Genomic DNA, 21,342 nt, shown 5'->3' on the forward strand with positions numbered 1-21,342 from the left:
AGCCTGGGGAGGGCAGGATCGGGTATTGGCAGGTTTGGGTGGAAGAAGGAGTGGACAGGGTGAGCGCTGGGAAGGAAGAGGCTGTGGTTGGGGGGGTGGGCTGGGGAGTGGCGGGGGGAGGCGAGTGCCCCAGGAAGGTTTGTCGCAGTGTTTGGAACATCCTGGTGTTTCACTCCCCAGGCTGGGGCTGTGGTTGGAGGAAAGGACTGGCTGCCACAGATGCCACTGCCGATGCCACCGCTGCTGGCTCTGGGGAGGATTATCTATTTTAGCAACTCAGGAGGGTGGAGGCTGGGAGCGCCCAGCCTCTGCCAGTTAGCACAGGCGGCTCACAAGCGAGCGAGCGCACAGAGGAGCGCACGGAGGAGCGCTGGGCTCCCCGGAGAGCAGCCGGCTTGGGCGGGTCACGTCCCTGGCCCTGGGCCGCGAGGGCCTGAGGGGCGATGCTGGCTGTGTCGCTCAAGTGGCGGCTGGGCGTGGTGAGGCGGCGTCCCAAAGGTACCGGGGTGGGTGGGGCATGGAGCAGCCCTGCTGCCTGCCCAGGGGCTGGGTGGCTAGACCTGGATCTGGTTGGGAGGCAGAGGCTGGGCACCCCCCACCTGGGGACCTGGGGCCTCCCTCCCTGCCATGTCTCTGCCTCCCGCCTCATCTCTTCTGGTGCCGTTTGGGTTTCCCTTCAGTTCTGGGGCTCTTACTGAATCTGTATGTGTGTCTGGCCTCTCTCTGCCACCTTCCACATCTCTCAATCTCTCTCTGCTTTGTGCTCTCCGCCCCCCACCATCTCTTTGTCTCCCTGAGTCTCTCTAACTCTCTGTCCATCTTTTTTTTTTTTTTCCCCAATCGTTCATCTAATTTAATGGTCTCTATTGTTTTCTGATTGTTACCCTCTGTCTCTCCATCTTTCTCTCTGCCTCTGTCTCTTTCTCTGTCTCTCTTTGTCTGGTTCTCTCTCTCATATCTGGTTCTCTCTGCCCAACCTGTTTTTCCTTGTCTTTCTCTCCTGCTCTGTGTTGCTCTTGTCTGTCCCTCTCCCTCTTTGTCTCTGTCATGGTCTCTCTCTGCATCTGAGTGTCCCCCTCTCTCTCTGCCTTCCTGTGCCACAGTACCCTTCGTCGCCCATCTCACATGGCATGTCCCTAATAGCCTCTCCTTTCCCCTCCGTTTGGGCCATGAAGTTGTCCTGGTCGAGCTGGGCTGGCAGGGGTGCTCTGTGTGTGCGTTTAGGGCCAGCTGGCTATGTGCAGGCATTCAGGGTAGGAGGGTCATGGATAAAGGCAGGACATGACCCTGGGTGAGATGAAGTGTAGGCGGAGCCCCTTTGTATTCAAGATCCCATCCTGCACAGGCAGCCCTGGGAGGAGACTCAGGATGGGGGAAAGGCTGGAGTGGGAGTCCGGGCAGGAGGAGCGTCGAGCTGGGAGTCAAGCTGCCCGGGCTGGAAGACCCTATGTTTCATCGATGGCTTCCGTGGGCGGCCATCTCTCCATCTACAACAGGGAGGGGAGGTGGGAGATGGTGGGTTCACACTTCTATGCTGCAGCCTAGAGCTAAGAATAATCATGCTGTTCATATGAACAACAGTGACTGACTTTAATTCAGCGCCACTGTGTGCCAGGCAGTACGTTCTCTTATTAAGTCCTCGCGGCAGCCCTGCAAAGTTGGTGATTGTGCAGATGGGGAACAGGCACAAGGAGGTTAAGTACCTTTCCCAAGGCTACACAGGTGACATACAGAGGCTCTCTCGAGCCGGCTCTCATAACTGCCATGAGCATTTTCTAGACTCAGGAGCCTGTGTAAGGAGAAGCTGCCCCAGGAGTGGTCAAGGGGTAGCAGCGTCCTTGGGGGCCACAGAGGCATGTTAGGCTCTGCCCTGGTGGTCTGATACCCTAGAGGTCTTCGAAAGCCCCTTCTACACAATGGAACAGTCGAAACTTAGGGAGTATCAGGAACAGAGTTTGTCTTGGGGCTTCCCAGGGACTCTGGTGTTGGGACCACCTCCAGGGGACAAGCCCCTCCCGCTTTGAGGCTGTTGTCCTCTTGAGGTCCACAGATGCTGAGAACCTGGTGGGATCCTCCCAGGCTGGAGGGATAGACAGATACATCAAGGGCTGCTCCAGATCTGAGCTTCCCCAGGATTATTATTTAGCCAGCTGAATTCTGTGGCTCAGGTTCTGTGCCTGTGGAGAGGAACTATTGTATTGTCTCCAACAGACCTGGATTCACATCCTACCCCGGCTCTTACTTCCTGTGTGGCCCACTCAGGACCTCCGTTTCCTCATCTGTACACATCACTGACCCCAGTGTGGTGGTGTCTGGGACCAGCGAACCTCTAACAAAACAGAGGGGAGCATACCCTGATTGGGGGGGGGGGCATGCCGTGTCCTGGCGTGTGCCCGGCTCCTGTCTGGCATCTCCACTTCTTTATGGGGTAAAGGGGAGGGGCTCTGTTGGCGGCACAGGGAACTTGTTTGTCCTTACAGTGAGACTTTGCATCCATTTGTGAAAATATAAAAGCTTAAGGGAGAAGGATTTAAGAGATTGGGGGAAGGGGAGGTGTTTCTTCGGTCTTCATTTCCAAAATAGTGTTTTGTTTTGTTTTTTAAAGATTTATTTATTTATTTCAGAGAGAGAGAGCACAAAAGCAGTGGGGAGAGACAGAGGGGGAGGGAGAAAGAGTCTCTAGCAGACTCCATCCTGAGTACAGAGCCTGACATAGGGCTCAATCCCAGAACACTGAGATCATGACTGAGCTGAAACCAAGAGTCTGACACTCAACCGACTGAGCCACCCAGGTGCCCAAAATATTGTTTTGGATGTCTGAGGACATAGCTTCCCATTTCCAGCCCATATTTTCTAATAGGCCCTTCTGTTTCCCATTTTTTTCTGGGTAAGACCCTTATGTTCCTTTCCCTGTGATTGCTTGAGAGGGGTTCCCTGGGCCATCTGGCCAGATGAGACCCCTCCTGGGTCCCTCCGACTGGGATTTGAGGCTTTACTCAAACTTGGGAGCTGTACTCCCCACCCAGGCTGGGGTTGGGAGAAGGAGGTGTTCAGTCCTGACTCAGCTTCCCTGATTTCAGTCAGAGAGGAAGGGAAACAGCTACTGCGGATACGTGGATAGGAGCACACCCCTGCATGGTCTTAGACACTCCCAATAGTGTCAGTGTGCCCACATCTGGACCGTGAGGAAACTGAGGCCTGGGAAGGGGAGGGGCCTACAGTGCTGGCCTGACTCTGATGTGCGTGTGCTGGACTTCAGTGCCCACAGAGAACACAGATATTCCTAGGCACTGTGCCTTCCTTCCTAGCCTGGGCAGAATGACAGCCCCCGCCCAGGAGAATTCTGGGAGATCAGATCAGTGAGATTTCCTTTGGGGCCGTGCTTGGGCCTCTGGGAGCATAAAATGGGCTGTTCAGTTTCAAAGAATGAGGGATTTAATTTGATGTGTGTTGATGTGAGGGAGGCAGGATATACAGCCCACAGGCCTTGGGGCCAACTGCCAGGTATAAATCTAACTGCAGCTGGGGCAAGTGCCTTCATCTCTCTGAGCCTCAGTTTTCTCGTCTGTAAAATGGAGTTAATATTAGAACCTTCCTTGCTGGTTGGCTGCAAGGACAACTGAGATGAAACTTTCAAAGTGCTAAGTGTTAGGGACCCAGAAGGGGATTACTTGCAGTTTCTGACCCATAGGGCTTGTGGGGAGGGGGAAATGATATGTAGATGATGTCAGCACTTCCGGTGGTGGGGGTGTGGTTGGGTCCACTTGGTACATGGAGAAGAAAACAATGCTTCTGCTTGAGAGAGGTCAAGGAAATCTCCCAGAGGGTTTTTTTTTTTTTTTTTTTCTTCAACAGAAAGATCACAAGTAGGCAGAGAGGCAGGCAGAGAAAGGTGGGGGGAAGCAGGCTCCCTGCTGAGCAGAGAACCCAATGCGGGGCTCCATCCCAGGACCCTGAGATCATGTCCTGAGTGGAAGGCAGAGGCTTAACCCACTGAGCCACCCAGGCGCCCTCCAGAGTTGGGTTTTTAAGGATCAGTAGGAGTTTGCTAGGCAAAGGGACTAGCTTGTACAATACCTCGAAACTTCAAAGCTCTGCCTCAGGGAACTGAGAACTTTAGTCAGCGTGAAAAGTATGAGAGAAGGGAGGCAGGGCAGAGGAGGTAGGAGACTGTGGAGCTCAGACTCTGTCCTGAGGTCAGTGGGAGCCATGGGAGGTCCCTGAGCAGGAGAGAGGGGAGGACAGCTTTGAGTGTTAGCACAGGCTCTGGCTACTGTGCAGGCTGCAAGAAGGGATGCAGGGAGGAGGCTGGGGTGGGGTCCAGGTGAGAGGCAAGGGGCTAGGGCTACAGGGGGCAGAATCAATGGATGTTGAGGCAGCAGAATATCCTTTGCCATTCACTCATTCAGCAGATATCTATTAGCACGTGTAATGGGCTGGGTACTATTCTAGGCCCTGGGGTGACTGTAGGGAGCAAAACTAACCAAGTCCCTGCCCTTGTGGAGCTAACATTCTAGGAGTGATAGCAGGGGAACAAGGTAAATATATGGCAGTGATGCATGCTGTGGGGAAATATAAAGCAGAAAGAAGGGGTGGGGTGTGTGGGTAGTAGCGTGCAGTTCTAAGTGGTGTATTCAGGGAAGGCTTCACTGAGAAAGTGACATTAGAGCAAAGTCCTTATGGAGTGAGGGAGATCATGTGGCTACCCAGTGGAAGAATGTGGCTGGCAGAAGCCACAACCAGTGCAGAGGTCCTGAGGTAGGAACATGTTGGGTGTTCATACCCAGATGGGCAAAGCTAGAGCAGAAGGGCTGAAGCGGGAGGATGGAGGAGATGCACTCAGCGAGGTTCTGGGCAAGGCTGTGTCATCTGGTCTCCCAGGCCAGTGGATGTATTAGAGGAACAATGGGCAATTTTAGGGATAATGAGGTTATCCCAAGGTTAAGGATAGTAGTCTGCTGACTAGAGGGCACCTCCTGGACAAAGGGCGGGGCTGTGCCATGCCCTCCTGAGCTTTGACTGCCTGTGCCCTCTCCATGGTACACATCTGTGATGAATTATTTACCCCTTCTTCCCCTCTGTGATGAGGCTCTCTAGCTTGCCTCCACATCTGGCTCCGGGCATTTCTCACAGTGCAGCAGCTGCACTGGGGTCTCACATCTGACTCCCAGTGTGGAAATCAGCCCCCACCCCCCAGTGCCTGAATAGCAACTGGCTCCTAGGCCTCTGGCATCCTCCATTCCTGGGTGGGGGAGGGCACCAGAGGTTCAGATCAACTACGCTGTCTCAGAGACCATGGGGTTTCTTTTTTTATCAGGAAGATAAGGGGTAAACTTCTGGACCTGGTCTTTGTTCCCCAAGCATTTATTGAGCACTTACTGTATGCCATGCCACCTATTTCACATGTGCTTTCTTATCCTTACAATGGCCCTGTGAGTAGTGAACTAGGTTGCCCCATTTTGCAGGTGAGGAAACTGAGGCCCAAAGAAGTGACTTTCCAAGGTTGCTCCGCTAGGAAGGAAATGGAATCTGTGGCCTCCCGCCCCCTGTCTCCCCTTGCAGTCTGACTTCCAATCCTGTTTCTGGAGCATTTCTCACTGGTCAGTTCTTTGGTGGCCCTGCTGGCAACAGGGGACCCCTCTGTTGCATGCCCAGCATGTGGCTGCTGGTCTGTCTTCCCCAGGCTCCCTCAGGGTTTCTCCACCCTCCCTCTGCTCTCCTCCCTCAAGACAACCCTGCAAGAGACAGCAGTGGAGCCCCCAAATTGCCTCTCCCAGCTGAGCAGATCCCTTTCTCAGGGTGTCTCCCCCCTCCCCGCCTGGTCACCAACTCTGTCCATGGGTCCCTCTCACAGGGCAGATCCCGGAGTTGAGCCCAGGGTCTGGGGAAGTCTGAGCTAGCAGAATAGCTGGGCCCCTCCCTGACTCTGGGCAGTGGACGGTCCCGATGGCACATTCGCCTTGCCCGTGTTACCCACCTGCCGGAACTAGTGCTGATCTTGTCAGCTAACGTCCCAGCATTGTCTCCGTTTGTCAGCTTGAATGTTCAGTCCACTGGGACCATCTGCCTGTCTTAATTGCCTGGATAATTGTGAAAGCCGTGGGCCCTGCCTTCTTCCCTGAGGAAATGGCCCGATGGAGCGGAATGAACGTCCATTAGACAGGAGACTGAGGCCGCCCCCACTTTCTGTGGTCCTTGAGTGGGTGGCTGCTCCTTCTGGCCTCAGTTTCCCTTCTGCGCCCCCCACTGTTGCTCCCCAGCGGCCGGAAGCCTCCCCCCATTCACCCATTTGCTCTCCTTGGGCTGACTTTCTCTCTCTAGCCCCCGCATTTTGCTGTCTTGGCCGAGGTGACGGTGACTCATAAGCAGATGTGTGGGCAGGTGGGCGGACCGGGGGGGGGCCACATACTCGGCAACCTCTCATTGCCACACAGCTGGGGCAGCTAAGGGTCCCTGTGGGTGACCTTGGGGAAGGTCCCTGCCTCTCTCTGTGGCTTGGTGCCCTGTTCGCAGAATGGATCTGTCGAGGAGGGTTTTTGGAAAAGGCTGAGGATCATTTAGAGCCTCAGCCAGAGACAAGGTGAGGGGACTGCAGACTAGCTGAGGTTGGAGCTGAATAGCCCCCCAGAGACCACAGGTCTGACTCTGGCTCCAGCCCACACATGTACCCCTGTTTTATATTAGAGAAGGTTGAGGCCACTTTTGCTCAAGGTCACCCAACCAGCTGGAGGTAGAGTCAGGACTTGAACCCAGGGCTCCACTAAGGGTCCCATGGCATTGCTACTGCAGGAGGAGGTGTTAACAGGCTGGGAGGGGACAGTCTAGAATGTTCCTCACCACTCTGGTGTCAGGCTTATCTGCAGGCAGATGGGCAAAGAAGAGGATGGGATGTCTGGTGAGTTAACATAACTGGGACTGAGAAGCGCCTGAAGATGTTGGGGACCAGGTGAGGCATCAGCCAGTCAGAGGATCAGGGAAGGCTTCCTGGGGGAAGAGATAGTGGGGACTTGCAGGATTTGGCCAGGCAGGCAAGGGATGAGGGAGGGGCGTTCCTGTGGGACCATGAGGAGGTGGAAATGGCTCAGAGTACATGGTGCTGGGGATTGGGGTAGAGGAGGCGACACTGGAGAGGGGGTAGCCAGTTCCGGACACGGGTTGGCAACTTCCCAATGGTTCTTCCCAAACAGTGCTGAGGGGCTGTGGGACATGGGAGGCCTCAGCTGGCAGGCAGCAGGCATTGGCCCAGAGATCTCAGGGTCAAACCTCATCCTCAAACAAGTGTCCTCTGCCAGGTCCCATCCCCAACCCTGCAGTCCCCCACCCCCACCCCACAGCTCCAACAGTGGGAGACCTGCTCCCTGGCTCTCGTGGTATACCTCATGGGCTGTGCGGGACCCTTGGGAGGACCTTCCCAAATTATTACCCTTCCTGAGGTTCCACATCTGTCCCTGACTCTAGGGTTCTTCTCTAGTATTCAGGTCCCCCAGGAGGGCACGGAAGAGAATGAAGCTCTCACACAAAGCCCTTTTGAGAACATGTGTCTGTCTACTGGACTGTGATTAAGGCTTCGGAGCCAGACCCCTGAGTTCCTCTGTCTCTTGCCCCTCTGGACTCCAGTTTTCCTATCTGTAAAAAGACATGATTATCCCAGCCTCGTGGGCCTGGTCCAGATACCCTGGAGGTGAAAGCATGCTGAAATCCATTGGGATTAAAGGCACATGTGTGAGCATGGCCCCAGACTCCTGGGGTGCCTAGCCCCCCACCCCTTCTTCCAGCCGTACTCCCAGGAGAGGCCCTCGGAATGAGAGGGGAACTGGCAGGACCCATGGTGGAGGCGACGTCCAGACTCTGGGCTCTTCTCCTGGGGCTCAGAGGCCATCAGCTGGGTCTAGACATGGCATCTGACTCTAGGCAGGGCAGTCCTGGGGCAGGGGTTCCTGGGGCCCTGGGGTGGTGAGCTCCCCATTTGTGGAGGTATACTGGCCATGTCGGAAAGCAGCAAGGTTTTCTATGTTTGACTGAAGTGTTAGAGGGCATAAATTATGGGTTTCTTTCCAACATAGCAACCTAGAGATTATGTATATCCATTATCATTCATTTCCCATTCATTCATCCTCACATCTACTGTCTACAAGCCCGCCCCTGGATGTAGGGTTGAAATCAATGAGCAAGATAGTCAAGGGTCCCCTGTTTAGTGGAAAAGAACAGGTGAGCAAATGCATTAACGGAAAGACAGGAAAGAGGTGTGGTCAGGGTGGGCTTCTTGGTAGAGAAAGCATTTAGCTTGGGCTCTACGGATTTTTATCCTTAGATGGGTCAGGGTGGGGGAGAGTTCCAGAAGGAGGGAAAGGCCCATCTAAAGGACCCAAGGAGGGGTGCCTGTGTGACTCAGTTGGTTAAGAGTCTGCCTTCGGCTCAGATCATGGGGTTCTGAGATCGAGTCCTACATGGGCCTCCCTGCTCAGGCAGGAGCCTACTTCTCCCTCTGCCTGCTGCTCCCCCTTCTTGTGCTCACGCTCTCTCTCCCTCTCTCTGACAAACCAATAAATAAAATCTTTTAAAAAAGAAAAAAAATGGCCCAAGGAAGGAGCACCTGATTCTGAAATCTGACCCTTGGCCCATACTAGCTAGAGGCCTTGGCCAAGTTTCTTCTCCGCTCCAAACCTTCAGTTTCTCCTCGTGAAATGGGGAGCAGCAGGGCTTTTGAAAGATCCAGGAGACACTAAACATCAAGTCCTAGGTACCCAGCAGGCACTTCAGACACGTGAGCCCTTTCTCTTTCTCTGGGACATATGCATTTGGACAAGGGTAATTCCTGAACTAGAGGCTAGAAGGTAGGGCTCCAGGCATAGTGTTTGCCCCAAGGCTGAACCTGGACCCAAGGCCTGTCTCCTGTTCCACTGAGTCCCTCGAGTGCACAGGTTGAGGACTGTGCCTATCCCTCCCAAAACCTCATCGACTGCCAGCTGCAATGGGGCGTCGTCGTAATCAGACTCCACTGTGCAGAGGCTCTGGCCGCTGCTCTTGACTGCTTGGTCCTGGGCAGCTGCCCTCTGTGTCCACCCCCCGAAGCATCTCGTTGAAGGGAGCTCAGGAGAGCCCACTCTAACCTAATGTCATGCACATGGTGGCCACAGTGCCAGAAGTGCCCCCTTCCGTGCATTCCCTCCTCCAGAACAGGTCCTGACTCCTCCTCTGAGCAGCCCTGACTCTTTGGCCCCCTTTGTTGTGTTTGGGCTTACAGCAGATCCATAGATGCTGATGTTCTGACATCATATGTGATGTTCTTGGCATGGAGGAGGTCCTGTGTAAGCAGTTACCAGGCATTGAACCTGGTCTTTGGACACTCAGCCCAGGGTTCTCTCCAGGGCAGGATAGGGAGGGGCTGCTGCCAGGGGGTCACTGACCTCCTGAGTTTGGAATGCACAGCGCTGCTCTTTCTCAGGGCTGAGCCCTGACAACTTGCTCATTTATTTTCATGTTTTGTTCTTTTCGTTTGAAAGGCAGCAAGAGGGCAGGTGGGCAGAGCCTGAGCAGCAGACCCCCGACACACACCCCGGAGGAGCATGGCTAAGGGTTGACTGAGGTTAGCTGGGGCCCTTGCCCCCATGGAGGGACTCTCTTAGCACCTACTCAAGTTAATTTTCTAGAGCACTTATCCCTCTCTCCCTCTAATCTCTTCCATGGCTCCCCAGTGTCCTCAGGAGAGAGTTCCAACTGCTTAACATGCCATTTGAGGCACCTATTAAATTTTTTGTTTTTACGCGAGTCCAGTACCCACTCTGGCTCTGTTTTATCCAATTTATTTTCCTCCTTCGTGTCCTGTCCCCATGCCCAGTCACTCTGTGAGACAGGTTTTTACACACGTGTACGCCCTCGCAGTGCTTTCTGTGAGAAAAAGCTACGGAGATGAAGTGACAGGTTTCCTTCCCTCTCCCTCCCCACTTCTCCCCTTCCCTGCCCTTCCTCCCTTCTCCTTCTTCCTCCTCCTTTTCCGCCTTCTTTCCTTTCTTTAACTGGACCGTTCACTTCCTAAATCCACCCTCTGTATTTCTAACTGCTGTGTCATACTCCGTGGGGAGTGGCCAACATGTGTTACCTGTCTCTTCCCCTGGGATGGAGACCCAGGGCAGCTTTACCAACAACATTCCCATTCCCATTCCTGTGAGCAGTGGCGGGGATGGGGTACTCTTGAATAACCACCAGGAGTGAAGGTGCTGGGTGACAGCATTCTCCCACGTCTCATCTCTCTGGGGCTGCCTCAGCAGCTGCCTCTCACCCCTTTCCAGTCATAAGATTCCCAGAGACTCCCGAGGAGCAGCAGCTTGGCCCTTCCCCTCCCCTCATAGACCTTTTGTCCTTTCTGAATCTGCAGGCTCCTGAGAGGGCTTCTGAGTGTGCCTTTCTCAGGGGGTGTTAGTGTAGATGGTATTAGGAGGACCTGGGTTCAAATCGCAGTTCAGTCCTCACCCCCTGTGTGGCTAAGAGCAAGTGGCTTCACCTCTCTGGGCTCTTGTTTTTTCATCTCTGAAATGGGGTTGTTGTGGGATGAAATGAGGGAATAAGTATAAAATGTTGAAAGTCAGGCCCAGCACACAGGCGTTCTTTGCCTGGTTCTAAAGAACAGTCAACTGAGGTTCGTCTCACATCCTAAAGCCTTCCTCCTTGGTCCGAGCACACAGCCTGTCACCGGAGTCTCTGGATGGCATGCCCCTATGCCCTCCAGGGCTGGGGGAAAGGCTGTCGTGGAGGGCTCTGAGAACTGGTAGGTGTCTGGGACCACAGCCCACTGACGTGGCACAGCCCGCCCTGAAGTCAGGTGAGGTACAATGGGGCGTGTGTGGAACAGCTTCACCGGAGAGGAGGCTGCAGCCAAACAGCACCCTAAGAGGGGGTCAGCTAGTGCCTCCCCTGTGGGTGCTGGAATCACAGACTGGGTCTCAGTTTCCTGATCTGTAAAATGGGGACCCACCTTGTGGAAATGTTTACCAACCAGGCAGGGGCAGCCATTGTCCTGGCCTGGCCTCTGGGGTGGTGTGAGGAGAGAAGGAGGAAGAAGCAACGGAACAGCAGTAACGGGTTCCTCTGTCTTGCCTTTAGATCACCATCTCTGCCTCCTTTCTACCCAGACTTCATTTCCGGCTGTCAGTCAGGAGCGGAGGGGCAGTGGTGGGGTGGGCGGCGGGCTCGCATAGCTCTCCTGTGCTTATGGTGGACTCAGCCCCTGGGTCTGAGAGAAAAGGTGAAGGCTGAGGTCCAGGACCCCCCTCTGCTTGGGTGGGGGTCCCCAGACACGGCCCCACCTGGATCTTGGTTTTCCCATCTGTGTGGTGTGGGGTCAGTTCATTCCCAATTGCAGCCATCACTGCCCCTGGGTAGGTTGTGGGGGTAGCAGCGATGTCAGGAGTCCTGTGGTGTGTCCTGCCAGGACAGCCTGGCACACCAGAGAACATGATGCCTGTGGAGCCCCATTAAGAGACACCAAGAAGGGCCCCACAGGCCTGGCGCTGCATAGGGAGGAGGTCACAGTCTGCAAAGCCCTTCAGCAAAGTCAACAGTCCGCGAAGGCCTTCCAAGTCTCTGCCGCTCATTCCTCATGGGTGGGAAGCAGAGGCTCGTGCAGAAGTGACTTGCCCAGAGTCACATAGTTCAAGGGGGGCCGAGCTGGGATTTGAATACTGGTGCCCCTGACCTATGCACTCAGCCACCTTAAAGGTCTGCTTTCTGGTCTGTTTCACAGTGTTGGTATGGGAGTCTTGACAGGAAGGTGGATGGAGAACTGCTTTCTGACTTACGAGTGCATAGTCTTCCCAACTCTAGGGGGTGCGCGCTTTTAATTATCCCGTTGTACAGCGAGGAAGCTGAGGTCCAGAGGGGGCTGGACACATGCTGCCGGTCACACAGCAGTCCGTCCTCCAGATGTCTCAAAACCTGAAGATGTGCAGGTGTCAGGGCCTCTGCTGATCATGGAGGGTGTGCCCGCCAGGCTGGCTTTCAGCCACCTTGCACACCCAGCAATCTGTCTCTCTCTTCCTCTGCTTCCCTGAAGTTTGGTAGCGTGCACTGGATGAGAGGGTCGTCTTTGGAGCAGGACCAAGCAGCTTTGCCTGCTCTCAGCTTCCAGAAGGGACCCTTGCTACTCCCTTCTCCCTCAGGTGGTGCTGCAGTCTGTGGTCCTTGCAGAGCCTTCTTACTCCATGACTCTACCACCGTCCTTGGCTCCCATAGCCTGCAGGATGAAAACCAAACTCCAGACGGAGCACTTCTCCAACTTCTGCGTGTCCCCTGGGGAGCTTGTTCAAATGCAAATTCTCATTCCGTGGGCCTGGGCGGGGCCTTAGAGTCTGCAAGCTGAGGAGCTCTGATGAGGCTGCTGCTTGTCGCTACTCCTCCAAGGAGTGAGACCTTACTAGACCCTTGGTGACCTGACTTTGTGTCCCACCTGGTGTCCTCACTGCTCACACAGGACGGTGTGCCTGGGTGCGCACCAACCACGCGGTTTCCTTTCTTTGGCTCATTCCTTCTCATTCTTCAAAGTCATGCTCAAAACCCCTCCACAGTGGACCCCTGACAGAGCTAACTGCTCCCCTTCGGCACTTGCAGACCCCTTTAAAACCCCTGAAATCCTGAGAGGCACAGAGCAGCGCCCTCTAAAAGAGATGCCTTAGGTGTGAACCTGGCTCCGCCCTTGGGTGACCTTGGGCAAATCGCTTAACCTTTGTACCTGATGTTTATTTAAACCCTGCCTTGTTCCAAAATGGACCAAGAGTTGCTTCCAAACCTACTTTTGGATAAAATCAAGTGAAAATGTGCTCTGTGGGGTGACAGGGATGCAGGGCAGGGGAAGACCCTGTTTCCCATGTGTCTCCTGGTCTCTTGGTCCCCAGGGCCTGGCACGGCAGGCATTCAGAGAAACGCTGCCTGGAAGCTCTCCCATAACCCACAGCGTGACCTTTCCAGGAGCTTCTCATCCACAAGAGTAAATTCCAAAGGAGCAGGAAGAGAGACAGATTATCTTAATCGCTCATTGAAATGCATCTGTAGGGCGAGCAAATATTTTCTTACAAGAGGGGATGGATGTCGCTCTCAAGTCTTGTGCACCGTGTAGCCCCCCATCCTGAGGGGGCTGTAGATATGGGATGGAGGGCTGTGTGGCACACAAGCCTTTAGGGGAAGAGGGTGAGGGTCTATTAAGAGCAGTTTACAGGCTGAGAATGGCCATGTCCCTTCCTGTGCAGTGTGGAGCTGGGATTACCCCAGAGTGGCCCTTTGTGTCCTGCTGATGGACAGGGTCCTCACTGAGCGCCTTGTCCTGACCGTTTCTGGGTACTATAGACCACGCTGAGAGCCTATGCCCTCTTCCCTGCCTGCCCCCATTCTCCCAGCAAATTCCTCCCCATTCAGGGCCCCTCTCTCTGACTTAATACTCACCACCCCTTCCGTGGCTGAGACCTTCACCTCACTGCTGGCCCAACAACTCTGCCAGGAATGTGGAGCCTGCCCCCCCGGGACATACGTGAAGTCACCCAAAGAAGCAGGCGCCCTTGGGAAGTGGGCAATGGGAGGGGACCTTGAAGAAGCACCCAGTCCCTAACCACAATGCTGCTGTACATTTCCATTCGCTGCAGGACACAGAACAAACTTGAGCCCCACTTGTTCCCACGTAGCCACGGGGGCTAGGACGTCATCATCTCTTGCTCTTTGCTGCAACCAGCAGGAGGACAAATGTCGTCAGACCTACAGGCTATTGACCCTGTGTCGCTCTTAGCCCCGCTTTGTCCCAGCACCTATGTGGTGCCCAGCCCTAAGCTGGTGCCCACACACATTAGTGGGATGGGGAGCATGAGCAGCTGGACAGCTGGAAGAGGGGCCCTGTGTGTCCATCGGGGTTGTCAGGGTCAGTCCTGAGCTGGCGGGGTAGAATCTAGGAGTGTGCAGGACTGAGGCCCAGCTGGGGCTGGAGTTGTGGACAGCTGCCCCTGCCTGTCAAGCCCAAGGCAGGCGGATTCTCTGCCCAGCTAGCTCCGTGTTCCCCAAAGGCTGGGAGGGGGGTGTTCCACGTGGTAGGCTGCTGGGCTTATCCTCCCCACGCCCCATCTGCCAGAAAAGGAAACTGAGGACCGGAAGAGGTAGTTGGAATGTCCGTGAAAGAGTACCAGGGGACTCTGAGCTCGGGGGTTTCTAACCTGAGACCTGCAGACACTCTCTGGCATATGGCTGCCCTTTATCCGGCCCAGGTTCTGGCATTCTGTGCAAGATTCTACTGGAATCTGCTACTTACAAAAAAGTTTGGAAGGCACTGTTCCTCTTTTCTAGATGGGAAAACTGAGGCCTGGGAGAGCAGTCATTTATCAAAGTCCCAGGGCCAATTCAGAGCAGAACTAGACCCCGTGGGGTCTGTCTGCCTAGGGCCCTAGTGGGAGGACCTTGGTATGCCCTCTCAAGAGCTCCCCAACCAGACTCGGGCTGTGGGCATGGTGGGGGGTGTGGGAGGATTCCAACAGCCAGCCATCCAGTGGCTGTGTCCCCTTTAAGCAGAGAGCCGCCCGCTGCAGTGGGTGGACTGGTGCCCAGCCAGTGGGAGCTGTGAGCTTCCCTCCCACAGCCCCTCCCTGGGGGAGGGGGAGGTAGGGTGAGGGAGGGCTGAGCAGCGTGGCTCCCGAGGGATGGGAGTTGGTGGGCAGCGGAGGAGACAATAGCGGACATGCTGTGTGGGCTCAGCCGGGAGATCCCTGGAGAGGCGGGTAAGTCTTGGGGACCAGCAGGCAGAGCGATGGGGCTGAGCCCTCTGGAACTCTCAGGGAGGAGACTGGGACCGCCACTCCCCAGAGACCCAAAGCCTGGAGAGAGTGCAGGGCAGGGACCCCTGGACCCCGGGGGGGGGGGCAACCCACCCGAGGACTCTGTCTGACCCTGACTGCCATCCTGCCATCCTGAGATTGGGGTCTGAGCTCACCAGGCTGTCCCCTGTCCCACATGGCACGGGCAGCAGGTAGGTCTGGAGTTGCAGAGGACAGTGCTTAGCCCCTCAGAGGTGCCTCAGGGAGGCATGTCCTGCCCTGGCATGGGCATGAGCTAGCGGGAGTGAGCTCCCTGCCCAGTGATGTGAGAGCAAAGGCGAGCTCAGGGTGGTGTGGAGGGAGTTCCTGGAGCAGGCGGGAAGCTGGACCTGCTGGCGGCCGGCGGAAGCCCTGGCCCCGAGGTCTGGTTGGTGAGCCCTGGGACTCTGGGAGTACAGTGGGGCAGGTGTCATACAGCAGCCACGTTTCTAGGTCGGGCCAGGATTGGCCCCGTGGGAGGGGCTCTGGAGCAAACACCATTGCTCCGTCCATCTGTCTGGCTGCCTGTCTCTCCAACCTCATCCTGCTGGGCTGCCTTCCTCCCCTGACCACCCCCTCCCCCAGCTTGTCAAGAGCCAGGAGTAGGTCATCCTTTCCGGTCAATCCCTTCCCACACTTAACATACTTTTGATGGTACCCCCTTGAAACAGTTCCAAGGGCGGGGGCTGAGGTCCTAACGGACAGATGAGGAAATAGTCTCGGGGTGGGGGAGGTGGCCCACCCAAGGCCCCACAGCTACAGTGAAATGGCCAAGCCAGGACTGGCACCCAGATGACTTTTATAACCCAGCTCCCTCTGCCCAGTGAACTTAGTCTCCCACCCCTAACCCATGGCAAGGAACAGCGACAGGATCACCCCCAGGTCCCCAGATAATGACACAAATCATAGTAGCTGACAGCTGTTGAGAACTGACTTTGTGCCAGGCTCTGTTCTAAGCTCTTTGTGTGTGTTTTCTCATTTAATTTTCACAAGATTGTGAGTTTGGTACTATTCTTCTCTCCATTTCATAGCTGGGGAAACTGAGGCATGGAGGTATTAAGTGACTTGTCCAAGGCCACACGGCCAGAAGTAGCAAAGCTGGAATTTGACCTCACCTAGTCTGCCTCTGCTCCCTCCCAGAGACTACCCTGCCTGGCCTGGGTGTATCTCTCCTCTTGACCTAAGGCTCAGGTGAGTGGGATGGCCTTGTCCTGCAGTGGTCAGAGCCACAGGTCAGTAGTGCCCTGGAGACTTCCCATGGAAGACTACCGGGGAGGCATCTTCTCCTACCTCATGGGCCTATGGCCTCCACCTGGGCTTAGACCTCAGCATTGCCCGCCTGGACCTTTGCCCTTGTCTCTTCCTCAGCCTTCTAGCCTCTATCCCACCTCTCCATGCTCCTGTGGGAGGGAGCTTGCTAAAACTCAAATCTGATCACAACTCCTTATCCTGGCGTTTAAGGCCCTTCTTGATCTCCCTGGATTTTTCTCTTTCTGTTGACTTAATTGACCCCCACCCTCACCGCTGCCGTCCTTACCCTCACCTCTTCTCCGCAGAACTTCATAATTACCACATGAACTTCATGATTACCTGTCACAGCTGATGTCAGCACTGAGACTTTCTTTTTTTTCTTCAGAAAAGTCCAAAGATGGAGCTTAGGCATAGTGGGATCCAGGCACTCAGTTAACATCGTTAGGACTCTGGGTCTCTGCTTCTCTTTAGGGAGGTACCCAGAGGTCCCTATAAGCTTTGAGTTTAAGGTCAACCAGGTCAGTCATCTCTAAGGAAAGAGAACCTGTTTCCAATAGTTCCAGCAAACATCCCAGGGCCACCTTTTATTGGCCCAACTTGGATCAAATGCTCCCTCCTGACCAATCTCTGGTCTGACTGACCTCTGACTGAGGCCTCTGACTGACCAGCCAGGCCTGGTCATGTGGTCTCTCCACGAGCAGGGGGTCAGGGTATTCAACAAGTAGCTACTCCATATACCCCCCACTTTTTACAGGGGAGGCTGAGGCCCTGAGAAATCAGGCCACAATGCAGAGCTCTTCAGTGAGAGCCAGGCTTGGGGTTGGGGTCTGTGGAACACACTGCTCAGTGCCCTTTCTCTGCCTCTGATGGACTCCTGCCTGCACATGTCCAGTCTTGCTTCTGGGAGCCTTGTTTACCATACATCAACCCTAAGTCCCTGTGGAAAGGGATGTGCCCAGGCTTGGGTGCACAGTAGGCCTAAATACAGATTTTGGCAGGAAGTTGTGCCCCCCACCCCCTCAGTGTTCACTCTGACTCCCTGCCACAAAGTGGTCTTTGTTCCCAGGGCCTACTGGGCCTCAGTGAGCCCTGGCTGCCCAGTGGGGCCTGGAAAGGCTCAGGCAGGATGTGTGTGTGTGTCATGGGGATAAGGGAGGGTAGTCTTTCTGCTGTGGCCTGGGCCGCCCATCCTCTGAGGGACTCTGAAGATAACTGTCTGCATGGTCATGCCTGACCTCCTACTGCACAGGAGGGGCTGTGGCCGTGGGGAAACCCCAGGCCCTTGACTGCAGAGGCCACAATATAGAACCAGGAGGTCCAGCTTTGCATCCTGGCTCTGGCTCTTCCTGATTCCGTGAACTTGAACAACTCATTTTACCTCTTCGATCCCCATTCTACTCTGTAAGTAGGAATTGAATTCCAGATTATTTACTGAGTACTTACCATATGCCATACTTTCCATGCTGGACATGGTAGTGACAGACAGACATAACCCAGCCTTCTGGACCTGATATCCTAGTGGGCAGAGGCAGATAGTAGATGAGATCATGACTTTTTTTTTTTTTTTTTTAAGTGGGGTTTGTTACATGGTGTTGAGTGCATGAAAAAGGTAAAGCAGGGAAGGAGGGTATGAGAGAAGACCTACCTTCCTGAGAAGGTGATATTTCCACAAATTCCTGAAGGATGTGACAGGGGTAGTTTGTGGAAGAGTCTTCTGGGCAGAGGGAATAGCCAGTGCAAAGGCCCTGGGGTGGGCACAAGTCTGGTGTGGGCAGCAGTGGGAAGACCAGGAAACTGGAGTGGAGCTGGCGAAGGGGAGAGAATTAGGAGGTGAAGTCAGGGAGGATGAGGGACTGTCAGTTGTGGTGAGAAATTTTGCTTTTACTCTTCACAGAGTGAATTGAATCTTTTTACAGCCCCAGGCAACCACAGTCAAGAAATTAAACGGTTCCATTGGTGGCCCAGGTTTAAGGTCATGCTCCTTAATATTGCTGGTTCCATGGTGAGGTGGGAGAGCCTAGGCCCAGAAGAGGCAGACCGAGGCCTGACTTGAGGCCGCACCCTCACCCCACATGTTATCGGGGCCACTGCGGGCTCTACAGCCCTCTACGGGTCCCTTAGCCTTGTGTTTAGAGGGAGAGCACACAGTCGAGGGGTCAGGCTGTGGCCTGCTGGGAGGCCAGGAGTTTCTGGATTCCAGTCCTTCCTCTGCAGTTCACCAGCTCAGTGCCCTCTCTGGGCTTCAGTCTCTGCATTTGTAAACGAGGAAGTCCCGAAGCCTCCCTCCCCTTGCTTTCAGCAGCGTTAACTGAGTTAGCACATGCAGAGTGTGGGCCTGGCACTCCTTTTCCGTGTTCTTTTTGCCCAGTCCTTGGCAACAACTGAATTGGGCAACTACTTTTAAAATCTTTTGGTATGTTTCTTGCTTCCCCTATAAACATGCACTGAATAGAAAGAGGGGTCATCCTGTTGCCAAGTTGATCTTTCCCTGCTACTCTCTCTGTGGGAGGCTGGCCTCTGGGGAGACTTGTCAGCTGCCGGGATCGGGGAATCACTCCGAGGTCATCCTGTACCCCATACATGCTCTGGTCCAGCCTGCGATGGCCAGAGGGGCGTCCTTCTGTGGACAGTGCCCAAAGGGGCTGGGCTGCTTCCTGGAGCAGAGGTGACTGCAGAACCATAGGCATTATCCGAGTCTCCCCAGGACTGTCATGGGGTGGGAGGAGGAGGCCAGAGGGGGCCTGTGGCTCCGCCACTTAGGAGTCGTGTGGCGCTGGAAGTTCCCTTGACCTCTTGTGCCTCAGTTTCCTCCTCTATAACATGGGGATGATAATGGCACCCACCACATAGGAGTATTGTGAGGATAAAGTGATAATCATTTTAAAGGCCATAGAACATGGCTTGGGTTCAAATCTTGACCTTGCTCTTTACCATTGGAACTTGGTTATCCTCTGTGCCTCGGTTTCCCCACACCATTGCAGAAGGTAGCGAGGATGAAACGAGACAATGCTTATGAAGCACCCAGCACAACTCCCAGGGCTTAATCAGAAGGAGTTGCCATTATTAATCTACGAAAACTTCTCTAACAGGGTCAGTGACAGGGGCAGGGAGAATACTACCGAGTTTCATGGCTTCTGTGTAAACTCCATCATCTCGCTGCTCATACTGCCCCTGGAGGTGAGACCTCGCGATGCACAGAGGAGAAGCCTGAGGCTCAGAGAGAGGTGACTTGTCCCGGATTCCTAGCCAGCGGGCAATAAGGTTTAGAATCAGAATCTGAAGTTGGCCTAAGGCCAAAGTCCCTTCTTCCTTTTGCAGCACTGCCTGCCCAGGTGGGAACAGCCAAGCTGGAACTGGCAGATCCCTTGGGGGTGTGCTGGAACGGTGAGCAGCCGCTGCCCCTGGGGGCAGCCGTGGGCCACTGGGACAGTTAAGAAGGTTGGACCCAGGAGTCCCCTTCTCCTCCTCAGGGGAAATGGGCTGGACCTGCTGGTGGCTGGTCCTCATTTCCTCTTCTGCTCAGGCTGAGCCTCTGGGCCTTCGTTTTCTTAGTAAACGAGAAATATGCTGAATGCTGCCTCCTGGAGGTCCGGAGAACCAGGCTCAGTCATGGCTGAGTCTGTGGCACTGCCTTCCGGTGCCCCTTTCTTGCTGAGGCGGGATCCTGGCAAAGGCTTCCTGGCCAGGGGCTGACTTCCTTTTCCCTTTGTCAAAGCTCAATAGCTCCCTGGGGCCCCAGAGAGACGGGGATAATGAAGGCAAATTAGCAAAGCTTTGAAGAGAAATAAAATAAAAAAGAAAGGCACCCACCCACCCCTGGCTGTAGTGCGGGGCGTGGGACCAGGTGTACTTATGCTCTGTTCATAAGCACTGCCTCGCTCCCTTCTGCTCTCCGGATGGGGCCAGCCCGCATCCGGCGGGACAGGCTGGCATTGCTGTGGAAATGCATTTCCCTCGGAAGCGAGTTCTTATAGCACGAGTTGACTGAAGGCAAAAGCTCATAATTGCCCATTGCTGGAAGGAGGAGACGGGAAAAAAACACGCGGATAAAAATATCTCTGTTTTTATGCACGTTTCCAGCTGAAAATTGGTGGGAAAGATGTTTTTGAAAAGCCTTCATCTCTAAGCATGTAATTACCAAGTCCCAGAACAAAAAAGAGACAGAGCGGGAGAGAGCGAGCAGGTTCTGTGAGGGAGGAGGACTGGGGTCTAAACCCCCATGGGGTTTTCTATAAATAATATAATTCCTTCACATTCTCAAGCCTGGGCTGGCTGGAGCCAGCAATGGGTGGGGGGATACACTTCCATTTTATAGATAGAGAAATAGAGACTTAAGACATACAGCCGATTGGAAATTCTGACCCTGCCTTGATTCTTGGTTTGAATGCTGCCTCAGTTTCCCCACACCATGGGATGCTTGTGAAAGTGGAGCAGTTTTGCTGAACAGGCATCAACAAATATTGTGGCGTTCCTCCTGAGTGCCTTCCTGAATATAGCAGGGGGTCTTAGATACCCAGAAGCCTCTTAACTAGCAATTAGCTGTCCGGAGGGGCCTTAGTCTCCCAAGAGAGCTCATCAGAGACACAGACTAAAATGCATGTCCCTTCCCCAGAGAGCAGTCTCTCAAGTGCCCATATATTGCCCACTGACTCTGTCTGCATACAGTTGTATGAATTCTGGTTTGCAGCCCATAGTCATGCCTTCCTGACAGCCAGGATGAGAGATGCTCACAGCCTGCTCCCCCAAAGCCAGCAAAAAAAAGAGGAAGTTGGGGTCACTCAGTTAAGATGAACAGACCCGACACCTCTGTCCCAAGGGGGTCACTCCAGCCCAACTTTGCACCGTGCACTTCAGTGGAGCAAAATCTGAATATTGGGGTGTAGAAAGGGAGGAGAGGCTGTCTGGAAGACAAATATGGAGGACACTTCAGAGACACCCCAGGACATGGACCCTCACTTTCAGAGCCAACATCTTGCAGCCTTTGGGGAACCACATTTGGGGATCCCACCGTTCCTCACTCTAGGTTTCTGGATTTTTTTGTTTTTAATATCTGGGCTCAAAACACCACATTTAACCCACTGTTGTTTCATGCTCCATTCTTTGGGATCCTACTGCTCTGAATTTGGTGAACTTGACCCTCTGCTTTCTTGTCCTCTCCTGAGGAGCTAATCTTCCCACTCCCCCATCCCCAGACTCAAATCTGGAGCCAGCAAGCTTATCTCTGGTCTTCCCAGGACAGCCCAAGAGAGAGGGATTTTCCGGTGGCAGAATC

At 54.4% G+C, this 21,342-nt stretch overlaps 1 protein-coding gene across 5 annotated transcripts in view; it reads left to right on the top strand.

The window, feature by feature from the left end:
- The first annotated feature begins 414 nt into the window (after positions 1-414).
- Positions 415-21,342, top strand: part of GRIP2 (glutamate receptor interacting protein 2) — a 53,967-nt gene continuing 33,039 nt past the window's right edge. For 2 of the 5 annotated variants that reach the window (XM_032841538.1, XM_032841539.1), the window contains exon 1: positions 416-498. In XM_032841538.1, the coding sequence (XP_032697429.1) occupies positions 444-498 (55 nt within the window). In that variant the 5' untranslated portion in view covers positions 416-443. Of the gene's footprint in view, positions 499-14,637; positions 14,745-21,342 lie in introns of those variants that run through there. The other 3 variants (XM_032841535.1, XM_032841537.1, XM_032841536.1) reach the window with 3 other exon arrangements.

This window comes from Lontra canadensis, unplaced genomic scaffold (assembly GCF_010015895.1).
Source record: "Lontra canadensis isolate GAN:19392208 unplaced genomic scaffold, GSC_riverotter_1.0 scaffold124, whole genome shotgun sequence".
NCBI lineage: Eukaryota > Metazoa > Chordata > Mammalia > Carnivora > Mustelidae > Lontra > Lontra canadensis.